At 42.3% G+C, this 19,135-nt stretch overlaps 2 protein-coding genes across 9 annotated transcripts in view; one reads left to right on the top strand and one right to left on the bottom strand.

Moving 5' to 3' along the window:
• The window catches only part of KAT6B (lysine acetyltransferase 6B), a 197,283-nt gene that overhangs the window by 141,568 nt on the left and 36,580 nt on the right, over positions 1-19,135 (bottom strand). The gene's annotated exons all lie outside the window — the stretch shown is intronic.
• Positions 2,604-4,436, top strand: LOC128840847 (uncharacterized). 2 transcript variants are annotated; one of them, XR_008445720.1, is made up of 2 exons: positions 2,604-3,390; positions 3,867-4,436. XR_008445720.1 is itself a non-coding variant. In XM_054035332.1 (2 exons), exons 1-2 carry the CDS (start codon positions 2,701-2,703, stop codon positions 4,340-4,342), a joined length of 648 nt encoding a protein of 215 aa, XP_053891307.1. In that variant the 5' UTR covers positions 2,604-2,700; the 3' UTR covers positions 4,343-4,436. The 2 variants fall into 2 exon arrangements, 1 of the variants encoding a protein (XP_053891307.1); XM_054035332.1 differs by having other exon boundaries at positions 2,604-2,872.

Here is a 19,135-nt window from a genome sequence, read left to right as displayed (position 1 = left end):
AATGTCCAAGGAGCTCAGTCAGTTTTAGTTTAGGGTGTTCCTAAAGCAACCATTTAAAATTAGAGAAAATTATTTCCATTGTGTAAATCAAGACTGTTTAAAAAAAAAAATCAAATCAATGGTTATAACCTATTTAGGAAGGACTGAGTGAACTAAAGGGGAGGGGGAATGGTACTCTGTCAAAAATGACAAAAATATCTGTTTCCAAGTTGCTGATAACTTGGAAGAAAATGATCTTGAATGCTTATGGATCAATGTCCTACCAGAAAAAAAAAAGCACAACGTGGAGTATTAGTTGGCATATCCCATGTGCCGAAAGAAAAACCATCAGGCAGCAAGTCCACAAACAAACTTTACTGTGCATTAAACCAGTGCCACGCCTTTCTACCCCCTACACAATAGATGAACTGGACACAGGTCTCTCCCACACTAAGTGTGGGAAAAGAGCAGCAATGGATGAAATATATCCAGAATTTCTGAAGGATCTTGGTCCGAAGCCAAGAAGGTGGCTGGCAAACTTTTTCACCAACGTCATCCACTCTTCTGGCATAATACTGAAGGAGTGGAACGTAGCCAAAATCATTCATTGTTGAATCTGCCACCAAATCATGGAGATTGGACAGAGGCTTTCCAAATGGATCAGTTTTAGCACCTGCCCTATTCAATCTCAATACCAGTGTGGATGTATCCCTAAATGCACCCCCCTCCCCACAAGAGACACATCCGTCACTATGGTAATAGTAGGGGGGTTGGATAAATGGAACATCTGCACAGACTTTGTGAGGGTTCTTCCACCAATTGAGGGAATCTTGTATTTGATGAGGGACTGATACCAGGCTGTCCAGAATGTCTGTTCAGCATGTAAACCACCCTGAGCCACCACTGGAAGCAGCAAAGGCGTGTTACCATGGCGCATTACAAAGCTGCTCTGTGTCCCAGTAGCTGAAGACAATTTCTTGTTGATTGCTGTGGACTTACTTGATTTTTTGAAATAAAGTTTGAAACTGCAGTGAACCTGTCCATGTGAAGGTAAGCTGTAGCTGTTACTGTGTATAAGGTGATCCCTATGATTCCAAGTGGACATTTCAATGTTGAGCTGGATATCTAACCGGTGGAACCGGGACAATGCTATGTTTATGGTAGAGAGAACCTGATAATTCCAGCCCTTGAGAGCTAAACATCTAGGTATGGAAAAACTATCCCGTTGACAAAGTGGTGACCACTGCCAAAACTGTCAAAGAATACCCTCAGACCAAAGGAAAGGCAAAAAGGAAGTATGTGATACTGGAAGTGATCTCAAATCAACCAGAAAATGAAGGAATCTCTTTGTGAGCAGGATGAAGCACAACATGAAAGTATGTGTCCCTGTCTGTAGAGGACCAAAAAAACCCAATCCTCTTGATCCAATGATGAAAGTATAGCTTCAAGCATCACCATCCTAAATTACTGTATCTTCAAACGTTGTTTATGAGTCTTAGATTTAGAATCTTTTGGGGGACCAGAAAATACTTGGGAGTAAAATCCCTTCTCCCTATGCCGAGCTGGAACTGGTTCTATGGCTCCTAAATGTAAAGGGGAAGCAATTTCCTGTTTCAGCAAGTGTTCATGAGAGGGGTCCCTGAAGGAGGACAGGGATGGGAGGTAGGAGAGAGAAGTAAAATGAATGGTATAACCTGACCTTATAATCTCCAAAATTTATTTGTCAGATGTGATTTGCTCCCATGCAGACTGAAGGTGAGAGAGATGATACCCAAAGGGAGAGAGGCAGGTATACTGGCGCAGCTGGAGATCAGAGAAGTGGGGTTGTTTCAGACTCTCAACCAAGCCATCAAAATTGATGTTTTGATTCTGAGGATTGGTGAGTTGTCGAAGTGGAGGTAGTGGGTGCCTTCTTTCTTTGGCCTGGTCTACACTAGACGTTTATGTCGAAGTTAGCGCCGTTACATCGAATTAACCCTGCACCCGTCCACACCGCGAAGGTATTTAGTTCGACATAGAGGTCTCTTTAATTCGACTTCTGTACTCCTCCCCGACGAGGGGAGTAGCGCTAAATTCGACATGGCCATGTCGAATTAGGCTAGGTGTGGATGGAAATCGACGCTAATAGCTCCGGGAGCTATCCCACAGTGCACCACTCTGTTGACGCTCTGGACAGCAGTACGAGCTCGGATGCTCTGAACAGCCACACAGGAAAAGCCCCGGGAAAATTTGAATTTGAATTCCTTTTCCTGTCTGGCCAGTTTGAATCTCATTTCCTGTCTGGACATTGTGGCGAGCTCAGCAGCACTGGCAATGATGCAGAGCTCTCCAGCAGTGATGGCCGTGCAATCTCAGAATAGAAAGAGGGCCCCAGCATGGACTGATCGGGAAGTCTTGGATCTCATCGCTGTGTGGGGCGATGACTCCGTGCTTTCCGAGCTGCGCTCCAAGAAACGGAATGCAAAGATCTACGAGAAGATCTCTAAAGACATGTCAGAGAGAGGATACAGCCGGGATGCAACGCAGTGCCGCGTGAAAATCAAGGAGCTGAGACAAGGCTACCAGAAGACCAAAGAGGCAAACGGACGCTCCGGATCCCATCCCCAGACATCCCGTTTCTACGAGGCACTGCATTCCATCCTAGGTGCGGCCGCCACCACTACCCCACCAGTGACCGTGGACTCTGAGGATGGGATATTGTCCACGGCCGGATCCTCGGACATGTTAGCGGACGGGGAAGATGAGGAAGGAGAAGAGGTGGACGAGGCAGTCGACAGCACTCACAACGCTGATTTCCCCGACAGCCAGGATCTCTTCATCACCCTTACAGAGATCCCCTACCAACCGTCCCCAGCCGTTACCCCGGACACAGAATCTGGGGAAGGATCAGCCAGTAAGTGTTGTAAACATCTAAACATTTATTTTTAACAGAACAGGAATATTAACAATTAAAAAAATGGGTTTCTCATGATTAGTTTGCCCTAGGCGCTTAACGGTTCAGTCATGGGCAGTGCAACTATTGAAAAAAAATCTAGCAATGTCCAGTTTTGCATGATTGTCCTGCCCAAGCCGCTCTACTGTTTAGTCACTGCTACAGCAGCTAGAGTAAAATGCGGTCTATATGTCCGGGGATGGAGCAGAAATCCTCCTGTGACATCTCGAGGAAGCTCTCCTGGAGGTAATTGGAAATCCGTTGCATTAGGTTCCTGGGGAGAGCGGCCTTATTGGGTCCTCCGTAGTACGACACGTTGCCGCGCCATGAGACAAGCAAGTACTCGGGAATCATTGCTCTGCACAGCAGGGCGGCATACGGCCCTGGTCTTTGGAGGCTTTCCCGGAGCATTCTCTCTTTCTCGCTGTCAGAGATCCTCATGAGGGTGATGTCGCTCATGGTGACCTGCTTTGAATGAGGTAGGGGAATGTTAGTGTTGGGACTGCTTTACCGTTCCTTTACAGAACTGTAACCGCTGGTTTGCAGCCACGCGGTGGAGGCGGGAGAGGGGCAGCCGAAAGGGATCGTTCCCGGGGACAGCCGCGAGGGTGTGGGACAGGAGCAGAGTTCCTGCTTGCCGGATTGCTGGCAGCAGGGACCGACATTGATTTCAATGTGAAATGAGGCCATTGCTAATATTAAAGTTTTAAGCTGCCACAAGTCTACGGCTTACCATGTCTGCCTGCAACAGAAATTCCGTTGTCCTGACACGCTTCTCAAATGTGCTGTGCAAGACCCCAGGCACTGAATGCGAAGGCCGAGAATTCGACCTTGTGCTGAGTGCGCATGTGATAGGTGCTGTGCATGGTCTTGTTCACAGAGAAAGACTATGTTCTTTGTTCACAACTACATTTATCTTTCTGAGGAATTCACTCCCTTTTTCCCATTCCCACAGCCCCATCTGCGACTGTCTCACAACCTAGCCTGGCATCACACTCCCAGAGGCTAGCGAGGATTAGGCATAGGAAGAAGAGGACACGGGAGGACATGTTCTCAGAGCTTATGGCCTGCTCCCGAGCCCAGGCAGCACAGCAGACCCAGTGGCGGGAGAACTTGTCCCAAATGCAGCAAGCAAACATGGATCGGGAGGAGAGGTGGCGGCAGGAAGACCAGCAGGCGACTCAAACCCTGCTTGGACTACTGAGGGAGCAAACGAACACGCTCCGGCGCCTTGTGGATGTTCTGCAGGAACGGAGGCAGGAGGACAGAGCCCCGCTGCAGTCCATCTCTAACCGCCCTCCCCCGCCACCAAGTCCCATACCCCCCTCACCCAAAGTGCACAGAAGGAGAGGCGGCAGAGTCCACGCAAACTCTCACTCCACCCCTGCAGAGAGCTCTAGTAGCAGAAGGCTCTCATTCCCCAAAATTTGACAAGTTCTTTCCTTCCCGCCTGACACAAGCCCCCGTCCAAGTTTCACCTCCCAGTTCCATGTGTAGTTGATAATAAAAAATACGTTTCTGTTAACTAATGTTTCCATCATATTCTTTTGGAGGAGGGGGGGAAAGTCGGATGGTAATTGGACAGGACAGTCACCTTTGGCAGGGTACATAGGCGGGGGCAGGTACAGCAGCAGGACACATACACAGTGCAGTGACTAGTTGCCCTGGTCAGTCTGGGAGGTGGTTTTCATGTTCTGTAGTGGGGGGTGGGTTGCTCTGTGACTTTGTGGAGGGGGAGGGCAGTTACAGATCTTAAGCGGCGGTCCTTATGCAGGATCACAGAGCCACGCAGAAGGAGATCTGTAACCGTCCTCCCCCTGCCACAAAGTCACATAGCCCCCCCATACACACAGTCCCGATCAGGAGGGGTGACAGGCTCCGTTGAAAGAACCAGCCCACCACAGCGGAGCCTGTCAATCCTTGAGTTTAGAAGCTTTCTTTGCGTCACTACACTACACCCGCTCCGCACCACAATCCGCGTCCCAGTTTTAAAAAATTCCCGCGAAAACAGTAGTAAAGAAAATGGTGTTCATTAACAAAGTAGAACTGATTTTATTTCGAAACGTGTGTTGGAAGGGGGGGTGAAGGGGGTATGTAACTGGAGAGGATAGTCAACATTAACTGGGTAAAGAAACGGGGGCAGGTTCGGCTTCTCTGTACACAAACTTTACAGTCACAGGTTACCCTGCTCACTCAGGAACCTAGCTTTCAAAGCCTCCCGGATGCACAGCGCGTCCCGCTGGTCTCTTCTAATCGCCCGGCTGTCTGGCTGTGCGTAATCAGAAGCCAGGCTATTTGCCTCAACCTCCCACCCCGCCATAAAGGTCTCCCCCTTGCTCTCACAGAGATTGTGGAGCACACAGCAAGCTGCTATAACAATGGGGATATTGGTTTCGCTGAGATCACAGCGAGTCAGCAAGCTTCTCCATCTCCCCTTGAGACGGCCAAAAGCACACTCCACCACCATTCTGCACTTGCTCAGCCGGTAGTTGAAGAGTTCTTTTTCACTGTCCAGGGCGCCAGTATAGGGCTTCATGAGCCAGGGCATTAGCGGGTAGGCTGGGTCCCCGAGGATGACTATAGGCATCTCCACATCCCCAACAGTTATTTTGTGGTCCGGGAAGTAAATACCTTGCTGCAGCCGTCTAAACAGACCAGAGTTCCTGAAAACACGAGCGTCATGAACCTTGCCCGGCCATCCGACGTAGATGTTGGTAAAACGTCCCCTGTGGTCCACCAGTGCTTGCAGCACCATGGAAAAGTAGCCCTTTCTGTTAATGTACTGGCTGGCCTGGTGGTCCGGTGCCAGGATAGGGATGTGAGTTCCATCTATGGCCCCACCGCAGTTTGGGAATCCCATCGCTGCGAAGCCATCTATGATCGCCTCCACGTTTCCCAGGGTCACTACCTTTGACAGCAGTACATCAACGATTGCCTTGGCTACTTGCATCACAACAACCCCCACGGTAGATTTGCCCACCCCAAACTGGTTCGCAACTGACCGGTAGCTGTCTGGCATTGCAAGCTTCCAGAGGGCTATGGCCACTCGCTTCTGGACAGTCAGGGCTGCTCGCATCCGGGTGTCATTGCGCTTCAGGGCAGGGGACAGCAACTCACAAAGTTCCAGGAAAGTTCCCTTCCGCATGCGAAAGTTTCGCAGCCACTGGGATTCATCCCAGACCTGCAGCACTATGCGGTCCCACCACTCAGTGCTTGTTTCCCGTGCCCAGAATCGCCGTTCCACGGCATCAACATGACCCATTGCGACCGTGATGTCCTCGGCGCTGGGTCCCCTGCTTTCTGAGAGGTCTGTGCTACTCTCAGACTTCAGGCCATCACCGCGGTGACGTAGCCTCCTCGCCTGACTTATCTGCATCTGCCTCAGGGAAAGGTGTATGATAAGCTGTGAGGCGTTGAGAGCGGCCACAACTGCAGCGATGGTCGCAGTGTGCTCCATGCTCGCAGTGCTGTGGCGTCCGCGCTGTCACTGACTAGAAAAGTGCGCGAACTGATTTCCCGCCGGCGCTTTCAGGGAGGGAGGGCGGGAGTGATGGACGGATGACGACAGTTACCCAAAAGTACCCTGGACACATTTTTTTTACCCAGAAGGCATTTGCGGCTCCACCCAGAATTCCAATGGGCAGTGGGGACTCCGGGAACTGTGGGATAGCTGCCCACAGTGCACAGCTTCCAATGTCGACGCTTTCCCCGTTAGTGTGGACTCACAAAGTCGAATTACTGTCCTTAGTGTGGACACACACGTTCGACTTTGCAATATCGATTCCAAAAATTCGATTTAAGTAAAATCGAACTACTCTCGTAGTGTAGACAAGGCCTTTGAAACATTGGTTTCTTTCTAGATGTCTCAGAATATTGGGCTGGGCTGGGCAATCTCTGTGCAGTTTGGGACCTACTAAATTGTTTACCTGCAGATCTATAAATCCCAAGTGATCGCAAAATGGTCCTCCAATCCTTTTTTTGGTGTGCAATGATTCATCAGTAATCTCAGCAAAGAGTTTTAGACAATCAAAAGGGAGGTCCTCAGCAGTATTTTAGACTTGTCTAGGGAACCCAGAAAACCAGAGGCAGATTGCCTGACGCATAACGACTGCCAAGGAGATGGAGTGTGCTGCAGTGTCAGCCTCATCTAGGAAGGCCTGTAATAATATTCTAGCCAGTACCTAACCCTCAGCTATTATGCCATGGAACGGTTTGCAATGTTCTGCTGAAAGGTGTCCAATTCATGTGGTGAACTTGGAATGGTTGATGTGATTAGTATTACCAAGCTCTTATAGTGCAATTTGCATTCCTAAACTATAAGGTTACAGAGAGAACTCTTACGGCCAAAAAGGTCAAGGTGTTTTTGGTCCTTGTCATATGTGGTTGATTTAGAGTGTTGCTGTCTGCCACGTCCATTTACCACTTTAACAACCAGCAAGTTAGACACAGGATGCAAAAATAAAAACTCAGTTCTTGGCTGGGACATAATACTCCTTATTATCGATGGTACAGTTGCTGGGGTCTGCCAGATGGTCCTGGCAGAATCTAGGAAGGCCTCATTAATGGCCATGGCTACTCAAGCAAAAGGTGTCATTTGCAAAATGTTCAAGAGCTTGGGCTGCAACTCTTGGACCTCCTTGAAGGGAATTTCCAATGAACCTGCTACACATTTTATTAGCTTCTGAAATTGTTTGAAGTCATTGGCCAGAGAAGGTGGAGGAGACATAACCTCATGCAGGGAAGATGAGGAGATATTAGTTAGTGGAGTAGCCTCCTTGACTGCTCTGGCCTCTTGCTCCTCAAAGGTTTTCTCCTGTAGTTGAGGTTGCGGAGAAGAAACAGATAGAGTAGGGGACTGCCTCCACTGGTGGTTCCAAGGAGAAAGGCTTGTAGCTCATGAGAACTGTTGTCAGTAGGCAGCCCAAGGGTTCCAATATGGCTACTCAGGAAGACCACAGGGTATAGGGGATGGCATCCACTGCTGCTCATACCATTTAGGAGCAGCCCTGGTTTGTCTCTCACATGAACCATCACAATGACAGATGACAATTTCCTAACTCAAAGAGTGTGGCATGCAACACAGCGGAACTCTATATTAGACCTTCTCTTGACAGATGAAGAGGAACTCATCACAGAACTAAAAATTAATGGTAGCTTAGATACAAGTGATCATGATCACATTAATAACGTGCAAACAGAATGAAGTCCAAACCAGCAATATACACAATTGGTGCTTTGATGGGCCAATTTCACAAAACTGAAAACAATTATGAGCCAAATCAACTGGGAGGAAGAATTTAAATCAGAAAAATGTGAATAATTGGGAACCATTTAAGAACACTTTATTGGATACCCAAAAAGCTACAATCGAGGAAGGTTAAAAACAAAACAAAAACAAAAAACAAAACACACACATGTGGTTTGGAGGGGAAGTGAAGGCAGCTATAAAAATTAAAAATCTCAATATAACAAACGGAAGAAAAGAAGTCAAGAATAATGGATATAAATCAGAAGCTAGGAATTGTAGAAAATTGATAATGGAAGCAAAGGGTCACAAGGAAAAATCTATGGCCAGCAGAGTTATGGGCAATAAGAAGGAGTAGTTTTAAGCACACTAGGAACAAAAAGAATCTTAATGGTATTGGTCCATTACTACCTGGAAATGGTAGAATTATCAATAATAATGCAGAAAAGGCAGAAGTGTTTATTAACTATTTCTGTTCTGTATTTGGGGGGAAAAGCAGATGACAGTCATATTCTTTCCATTCTACTAGTATCTCATGAGGATGTTAAACAGCAGCTACTAAAATCAGAAGGTCTGGTTAACTTGCAACCAAGAGTTTTAAAGAAACTGGCTGGGAAGACTCGCTGGACTGTTAATGTTGGTTTTCAATAAGTCTTGGAACACTGGGAAAGTTACAGAAGTCTGAAAGAAAGTTAATGTTATGCCAATCTTTCAAAAGGGTAAATGGGATGACCCAGGTAACTGTAGGCCTGTCAGTCTGACATTGATCCTGAGCAAGATAATGTAGTGGCTGATGTGGGACTTGGTTAATAAAGAATTAAACAAGGGTAATATAATTAATGCCAACTAACATGGTTTTATGGAAAATGGAACCTGTCTAACTTTTTTTTTTTTATGAGATTACAACTTTGGTTGATAAAGGGAATAGTGTTGACATAATACACTGACTTCTATAAGGCATTTGACTTAGTACCAACATGACATTTTAATTAAAAAAATAGAAAAATATAAAATGAACATAGCCAGCTTTTCATCTATTTAATATATGCTAACTGTAAATAGGGAGTCAACACTGTGTACTTCCAGTGGGGTCCCACAGGGGTCAGTTCTTGGCACTACTGTATTTAACATTTTTATCTATGACCTGGAAGAAAACACAAAATCATCATTGATAACGTTTGCAGATTACACAAAAACTGGGGGAGTGGTAAATAATGAAAAGGTCATGTCACTGTACAGAGCGATATCAAACCATGTGTGTTTTAATATGGCTAAACGTAAATGTATACATTTAGGAACAATGAACATAGGCCATACTAACAGGATGGGGGACTCTATCCTGGCAAGCCGTGACTCTGAAGATGATTTTGGGGGGGGGGGGGAGGGAAATAATCAGCTGAACATAAACTCCCAGTGCAAAATGCTGTGGCCTAAAGGGCTAATGCAATCCTGGGGTGCATAAACAGGAATCTCAAATAGAAACAGAGAGGTTATTTTACCTCCTCTGTATTTGGCACTGGCGCAGCCACTGCAGGAATATATTATGTCCAGTTCTGGTGTCCACAATTCAGGAAGGATGCTGATAAATTGGGGAGGGTTCAGAGAGGAACCATGCGAATCATTAAAGGACTAGAAAACATACCTCACAGTCATAGACTAGAGGAGCTCGATTCATTTAGATTCGCAAAGAGAAGGGTAAGGGGTGACAGTTTGTAAGTACCTACATGAAGAATATTTACCGGTAATAACAGGCTCTTCAATCTGGCAGAGAAAGGTATAACATAATCCAATGGCTGGAAATAGAAACTAGACAATCCAGATTGGAAATAAGGCATACATTTTTATTAGTGAGTAATTAACCCTGGAACAACTTACCAAGGGTCCTGGTGGATTACCCATCATTGACCATCTTTAAATCAAGATTGGATTTTTTAATATAAAAGATCTGCTCTAGGAATTATTTTGGGGAAGTTCTATGGCCTATTATACAGGAGGTCAGAGTCACACCAGGAAATCACAATGGTCCCTTCTTGCTGTGACACCTATGAAACTACAAGAGAGAATGAATGTATGTATGTATTAAAAAAACAGACCTAACCTATTTTTAGATTAACATTCCTACTACTACAGTAGCTAAAGCTCTGTTATTCTGTTACTATTAATGCCTTGTATTTATAAAAGTTTTCAACATGCCTAGAAGAGTGTTTAACAAACATCAATTGAGAAAAAATTCCCCAAGTATGAATTTATGCCGGTTATCAAAAGTTCTCTACAGCCTCACCCATTTTCTTCCTCTGCGAATGTTTTGTTTTTGTTTATCTAAATGCAGTGTTATGACTCCAAAACCCACTGCAGACCAGTAATAATGTGCACACTATGTTATATTTTTACTGTACAGATTGCAGGCTTTGACTTGACAGACTCCATATCACTGCAGCCTTAAATATCAGCATATGTAGGTACAATGACCATCAGCTATTTGAGTATAAAACCAGAAATTAATAAGAACAGAGGAGAGCGTGCACAGAGGGCAAGGGAATAAAAGCAAAACTTACCCTCACCTTGAATTCTATTATCTTAAAAAAAGCTTCCAAAGGGGAATTTGTTTTCAAAGGAAAAATAGCTTGGAATAGATTCAGAATCCCAGGCCTAGCAAAAAGCCAGCGGCACTGCATTGACATTAAAACAGTCTTCACCAAGAACAAGCAAGAAAGGAATAAGTACCATCGGAAAAAATCTCTGCAGCTCTACCTGATGAACAGTCTCAGGAGCATTACAGCGCGCTTTGGGAAACCACTTGCAGGAAAAGCAAAGCAGCTTTAACTTTCCTTCGTGTGTCTGGCAAGAATTTGTTGCCTATTGTGTATAAGCACAACTACAAAGAGTATTTTAGAAAGTAGATACACAGGACATTAGGATGTTTATGCACATACTTACAAGTTTCAAAATATCAACAGACAAACTTATCTGATGTTACTAGTGAACAGAGAACATGTGTAAACACACACATACACACTTTACAACCAAATGCTGCATTGATAATGTGCAGTGAAGCTAGAAATCAATTTTTGCACTGCTGTTGTGCAATTGCTTGCATAAAAAGCCTTCTGCTACACATTGTCTGCCTCTGTGAAGTTGGTCCCAATTATGGGGACAATTCTCCTCACATGCTAATTTTACACTGATTTAACACCACTATCTTCAGTGGAATCACTCCTGATTTACACTAGTTTAGGTGAAAGGAGGAGAAAAACCCATTACTACTATAGTTTATCCATGACAAAATGAGATATTAACTCCAGAACTCTGATAATTAACTTCAAAAAGTATGAGCATTTTCCTTCTATCATGCTGCCTGAATATCTGAGTCTTGACATATTAACCTACAGTCCTTTGCAATTACAGGTACTGTTGCAATGAACTATTAGGCTCCTGCCTGTTTTGCCCAAAGAAAGCACTAATATTTACATAATTTTGCCTTTGATAAAAAAGAGTCTTTGTATAACCTAGCAAAGGTTACCAAAGTGAAAGATTCGTTATAGTAAATTCAAGTGCTAATTTGCATATGTATAATTATGCTATAGTTACATTTGAATCTGTACACTCCATGTAAACACACAATCATCCCAAAGAAGGGGATTTTAAGGACTGAATAAGACATCCTTTGTTTTCAAACTGGCATTTATATATGGACACTCCCCGGGTTACGCAAGACCCGACTTATGCAAATTTGCATTTTCGGAAAAAGTTCCATAAGCCAGAAATAAGATTTTCGAGTTGCAGAAATTTTGGCATAATGTACAGGTATACATTTCCGACTTACGCAAGGCTTTCCGGAACGGAATGATTGCATAAGTCAAGGGGCGTCTGTCCTAGACTTTATTCCACACACTGACAAAAGTTCTAGAACTTAGATCAGAGACCAGAAAAGATCTCAGGTTACATATTTATTTGATAAAATGAAGAAGAATAATGATACCCATGGGAAAGGAATTGGAATTAGAATAAGACACTTCACTGGAGTAAGAAAGAAAGAAAAAGAAAAAACTATCAAGAAATTCCACTGGGAACAAGAGAAAAATCCATTTGTTAAGCCTAAGAAGCTGCTTCAAATATCAGTTTATGATGAAATGCAACCCACGGTTAAATGTAACATTTTGCTTAGAAGTGGAGGCCGATTTGATTCAAGATAATGAAATGTGGCAATTGGGATAATCAAACAAAGTAGAAACCTATTTCTTCTTTATTCAGAGTTTAGAAATATTATTTGACTAAGACATCTTTGATAGATCTGGCAAAACATCTTGCTGCCCAGGTCTCCTATAAATGTCTCCCCTGAGAAGCATATTAAAATCTTACTATAACTATTTGAAGTGTATTATTTATTTGTCACACAGGCCTTAAACGGATAATGTAAAACGTAAATCACAGTTGTAAAGTCTATCAATTCCTTCTGTACCAAAAGCAGACCTTATGTTTGCCTTTATATACATTTAAAATATATGAAGTCAGATATTTCATTGCAATCTTCGTATAAAAATAGGCATTTCAAGTTCTGCACTAATCCAGTTTTAACACGAAAACCATAAGGAAATTTTCTGGTATGGGGTGGAGATCAGTGCTTAATTTGTAATGAAAGAGGTGCTCAAGCCATTTTTTACTTTCATAACTGACATGGCAAGCCCAGAGATGCCGGGGCTATGAACTGCCAAGCCTAGAGGTGCCACGGCTCAGCCCTGGCAAGCTATGGCACAAATTAAGCGGAGGTGGAGGGTGATGGATGGTTAGTAGAAGGAATCTGATCAGTATAAAAGGCATGAGTAAGCAAAACTGTAGATTTACCATTAGACAACTACTTTTATGAAGACATTAGGGAGGTGTGCTATTTTAAGTCTGAAGAGGCATGAGAAAAACCAGACCAACAGTAAGTAGGTTGAATAATTATTCAGCACTCAAAACACTTTCCTTCCTTAAATTATACCTGGTCAGGGCTCTAAAATATACCTTTCACCTAAAAATACATAGTGACACTTCAGACAACACTTTACACATTTCTGCATGAAGAAAATCCTTGTTGAGTAGACCATGATGCATACTCTCTATAAACACACACTAAAAATCTTCATTTTCTGTTATGAAAGGGAGAAGATAGTCATATGGTATACAGCAAGTTGGTATGAATATCTCTCTTCACATATTCAAATCACTACACAACTCATCACTACTACCTAACATCCACAAACCTGGAAATCCTGGACGCCCCATCATCTCAGGCATTGGCACTCTCACTGAAGGACTGTCTGGATATGTGGACTCCCTACTCAGACCCTACGCCACCAGCACTCCCAGCTATCTCCGTGACACCACAGATTTCCTGAGAAAACTACAATGCATTGGTGACCTCCCAGAAAACACCATCCTAGCCTCCATGGATGTAGAGGCTCTCTAGACAAACATCCCACACACAGATGGAATACAAGCTGTCAGGAACAGTATCCCTGATGATGACACAGCACAACTTATTGCTGAGCTCTGTGACTTTATCCTCACGCACAATTATTTCAAATTTGGTGACAATATATACCTCCAGACCAGTGGCACCGCTATGGGCACCCGCATGGCCCCACAATATGCCAACATTTTTATGGATGACCTGGAACAACGCTTCCTCAGCTCTCATCCACTCATGCCCCTTCTCTACCTACACTACATTGAGGACATCTTCATCATCTGGACCCATGGGAAGGAGACCCTAGAAGAATTCCACCATGATTTCAACAACTTCCACCCCACCATCAACCTCAGCCTGGACCAATCTACATGGGAGGTCCACTTCCTAGACACCACTGTACAAATAAGCGATGGCCACATTAACACCACCCTATACCAAAAACCCACCGACCGCTACGCCTACCTTCATGCCTCCAGCTTCCACCCCGGTCACACCACACGATCCATAGTCTACAGCCAAGCACTGAGGTACAATCGCATCTGCTCCAACCCCTCAGACAGAGACCAACACCTACAAGATCTTCACCAAGCATTCTCAAAACTACGATACCCACACAAGGAAATAAAGAAACAAATCAACAGAGCCAGACGTGTACCCAGAAGACTCCTGCTACAAGACAGGCCCAAAAAAGAAACCAACAGAACTCCACTGGCCATCACCTACAGTCCTCAGCTTAAACCTCTCCAACGCATCATCAGTGATCTACAACCCATCCTGGACAATGATCCCTCACTTTCACAGACCTTGGGAGGCAGGCCAGTCCTCGCCCACAGACAACCCGCCAACCTTAAGCATATTCTCACCAGCAACCACACACTGCACCATAACAACTCTAACTCAGGAACCAACCCATGCAACAAACCTCGATGCCAGCTCTGCCCACATATCTACACCAGCAACACCATCACAGGACCTAACCAGATCAGCTACAACATCACCAGCTCATTCACCTGCACGTCCACCAATGTTATATATGCCATCATATGCCAGCAATGCCCCACTGCTATGTACATTGGCCAAACTGGACAGTCACTACGCAAGAGGATAAATGGACACAAGTCAGATATCAGGAATGGCAATATACAAAAACCTGTAGGAGAACACTTCAACCTCCCTGGCCACACAATAGCAGATGTAAAGGTAGCCATCTTACAGCAAAAAAACTTCAGGACCAGACTCCAAAGAGAAACTGCTGAGCTCCAGTTCATTTGCAAATTTGACACCATCAGATCAGGATTAAACAAAGACTGTGAATGGCTAGCCAACTACAGAAGCAGTTTCTCCTCCCTTGGTGTTCACACCTCAACTGCTAGCAGAGCACCTCACCCTCCCTGATTGAACTAACCTCGTTATCTCCATACTGATTTATACCTGCCTCTGGAGATTTCCATTACTTGCATCTGAAGAAGTGAGGTTCTTACCCACGAAAGCTTATGCTCCCAATACTTCTGTTAGTCTTAAAGGTGCCACAGGACCCTCTGTTGCTTTTTATTGATTCAGACTAACACGGCTACCCCTCTGATACTACACAACTCATGTAATTCAAATGCATCTTTAAAGGTTTTGACAACTAGAGTTTAAAAAAGGTCTCTTTGGAATTAAGTTTTAAATGATCTCTTGATCTTTACAGAATATAGTTTATCTTTGAAAAACACTAGGGCTGTCGATTAATCGCAGTTAACTTAAAAAAATAAATTGCGATAAAAAATTAATATTTTTGGATTTTTTCTACATTTTCAAATATATTGATTTCAATTAGAACACAGAATACAGTGCTCACTTTATATTTTTATTACAAATATTTGCACTGTAAAAATGATAAAAGAAATAGTATCAGGTGAATTGAAAAATACAAGTACTGTAATGTAATCTCTTTATATTGAAAATGCAATTTACAAATGCAGATAATTTCACTCAAAAACAAAACAATGTCAAAAACTTTAGAGCCTATAAGTCCACTCAGTCCTACTTCTTGTACAGTCAACAGCTAAGACAAACAAGTTCGTTTACATTTATGGGCGATAATGCTGGCAGCTTCTTATTTACAATGTCACCTGAAAGTGAGAACAGGTATTCGCATGGCACTTTTGTAGCCGGCATTGCAAGGCATTTATGTGCCAGTTCTGTTAAACATTTGTATGCCCCTTTGTGCTTCAGCCACCATTCCAGAGGACATGCTTCCATGCTGATGATGCTCATTAAAAAAATAATGCATTAATTAAATTTGTGACTGAACTCCTTGGGGGAGAATTGTAGGTCTCCTATTCTGTTTTCCCACATTCTGCCATATATTTCATGTTATAGCAGTCTTGGATGATGACCCAGCACATATTGTTCATTTTAAGAACACTTTCACTGCAGATTTGACAAAACACAAAGAAGGTACCAATATGAGATAAAGCACTCGACCCAAGGTTTAAGAATCTGAAGTGCCTTCCAAAATCTGAGAGGGACGAGGTGTGGAGCATACTTTCAGAGATCTTAAAAGAGCAACACATCAGAAACTACAAAACCCAAATCACAAAAAAAATCATTCTTCTGGTGAGATCTGACTCAGATGATAAAATGAACATGCATTGGTCTCCACTGTTTTATCAAGCAAAACCCATCAGCAGCATGGATGCATGTCCTCTGGTATGGTGGTTGAAGCATGAAAACATATGAATCTTTAGCACATCTAGCATGTAAATATCTTGCAACGCTGGCTACGACAGTGCCATGTGAATGCCTGTTCTCACTTTCAGGTGACATTCTGAAGAAGAAGCGGGCAGCATGATCTCCTGAAAATGTAAACAAACTTGTTTGTCTGAGCGATTGGCTGAATAAGAAATAGGACTGAATGGACTAGGCTCTAAAGTTTTACATGGTTTTGATTTTGAATGCAGGTTATTTTGAACATAATTCTACATTTGTAAGTTCGACTTTCATGATAAAGAGATTGCACTTCTAATGGGGGAATTGAAAAATGCTATTTCTTTTGTTTTTTACAGTGCAAATATTTGTAATAAAAATATAAAGTGAGCACTGTACACTTTGTATTCCATTGTAACTGAAATAAATATATTTAAATATTTTTTGATTATTTTACATTTTCAAATAAATTGTATATTATTGTTTAACATCGCAATTAATTTTTTAATACGATTAATTCTTTTAATCACTTGACAGCCCTAAAAAAAAAAAAAAAAAAAATGGTATATTTCTAAAGACTTTATGAAATCGTAGAGAGTAGCAAACATTATACAGCTTGATTTACCTTGACTTGCAAATTGATAACATCAATGCTTGCAAGTTTTAAATTTAGTTTTTTTTATTTTGTTTAATTTGTCAATGCTGTGGTATCAGGAAACAAGGCCTTCCTTCCTACAGAGAGGCGAATCACAACCCAAGAGGCATTACATATGTATTCCATATAGTGAACTAGGCTCACACTTACTTCTAGAGACTGGATGGCTGATTTCTCATATTTTAAATGTGTCCTCTCATAACATCCTTGGCAAATCTCGAATCCTAATATAACCATATTCTTTACAAGACAGACTAGGCAACTGTGGCAAATGTCCATAATAGATGCTGTTTGGAAACAGAGCCAATCATTTTCACAATAAGCTCTTTGGGGCAGTCACCATACATATGCACAATGAAGCCCTAAGTCTCTGATGGGAGCCTGTGAAGACTAAAGATGTCACCCACATATTAGTATCTTTAGGGAACACTGGAAACCAAATCTCAAAATTAATTATCTGAATAACGCCAGTTTCCCATAGAAGAATAACTTATCTGAAAGTCTAATTCCATCTGAACTCAAGTGAACATATACACATGATTCCAAAATGTAAAACATGGAAGGTAAAATAATTATAGTGAAGTAAGCTAACAAATCAAAATTACTACTAAATACACTTGCCAATACTGCCAAAAGCAGGTGGAAACCTACAGACAGCCTAATCAGAACCCATAAAAGTAAGCAACAGATAGCCAGAACCACCACTTTGTCATTGTCTCTATTAACATCTAAGGATTTTGATTTCTCTGACATTTGCCATGTGATTTATACCTTAAGTTCGGCTGCTCTGACTTCAGAGGAAGTCTTTCTAAAAATTAAGTAAACAATAAAAGCCTGAGCAGTAAACTCAGCTTCCTAAATAAGCCAAAATAAACCTCTGGTTGCTAATCCATTTTTACCCAAATTTCATTTTATTAGCAAGTAAGTGCTCACAGAAAAAATTAAAACAAGATTGAAAAAAGGGTAGCATTTAGTCAAACATTTGAGAAACCATTATTTCAGTGGATTTAGTTAACTGCATGAATATTAGAGAAGCTTGTTTTTCTTTTTTTGTTGAAAATATTGAACACGGTGGCTAAATAAAAAGAATTCTTGTCGTGTTGCTATGCTGTGTACCTGGAACCAGGCTGAACACCCTTTAGCATAGTCTTTGTCCACTCCAAATCCAGAATTAAACAACACTAGAGCAGCTGCTCAGTGACTGGTCTGCAGAATTCAATGAATGACAAAAGGTTACCTTAATTCAATGAGATAATCAGCACACATTTACCCACTACCAAGAGTTTTCTAACCATCTGCAAGGCGGCAGAGTTAACTGCCTAGAAAACAACTGGCAGCATGCTGACATGTCCTCAGGTCCCTCATGTCAATAAAAATTTATCTCTTAGCAACAGCTAAAAAGAAGCTGTACTTACAGAAATTTTAGAAGCATCATGAGCCAATGACTTCTTAGCACATGATGTTGATTGCTACTGATCCCTAAACAGATGTATAAAATATATATTTTACCAATGAGATTAGACATTCATAAACTATTTAACTTTTTCGTAAGAGATAACAAAGGGGTACACATAAAGGCACAGCCAACCTTATTTAAGGCTGCTACCCGTTCTCAATCATACCAGAAACAATGAGGCCAAACAAAAATGCATGTGACCTATTGAACAAGAAATCAATGATTGCTGCTCTAATTTCTATCATCAGCCTTACATTCAGCTAAAATATAGGCTTGTGCTGACCCAAACTGAAATGCCAAGTATGTTAAAAATACATACACGGGGGTCTTTTTTTTTTTTTTTTTAAACTATGCAGTTTATACCCAAAAAGATTTTTCTTCCAAAATATTTTAAAGAGGAATTGGTAGATTAAAAACTACTTTAAGAAAAAACAAGTTTGTTACTAAATTTAAATTTAGTCTCTTCCAAAAAAAAAAGTTATCTTTTGCCTATAAATATAGTAGTAAAAGATTTTCTATTAGATGCAAGACACATAAAACAAAAAATAAAATAAAATTTGGAGCCCAAAACTGTCTGAGGGTTCCTTTTTAAAAAAGGAAACTTCTAAAAATCATTGTGCCCATCGCTAAAGTCTTGATACCACCATCAAAATAGTCAGTGAATTAAAAAGGTGAACCACATGTAACACTAAGTTCAGATAACATGGCTCAAGAGAAGATATACA

Source organism: Malaclemys terrapin, chromosome 7 (genome assembly GCF_027887155.1).
Source record: "Malaclemys terrapin pileata isolate rMalTer1 chromosome 7, rMalTer1.hap1, whole genome shotgun sequence".
In the NCBI taxonomy this organism is placed as follows: Eukaryota; Metazoa; Chordata; order Testudines; family Emydidae; genus Malaclemys; species Malaclemys terrapin.
This window is presented reverse-complemented; position numbering and strand designations above follow the sequence as displayed.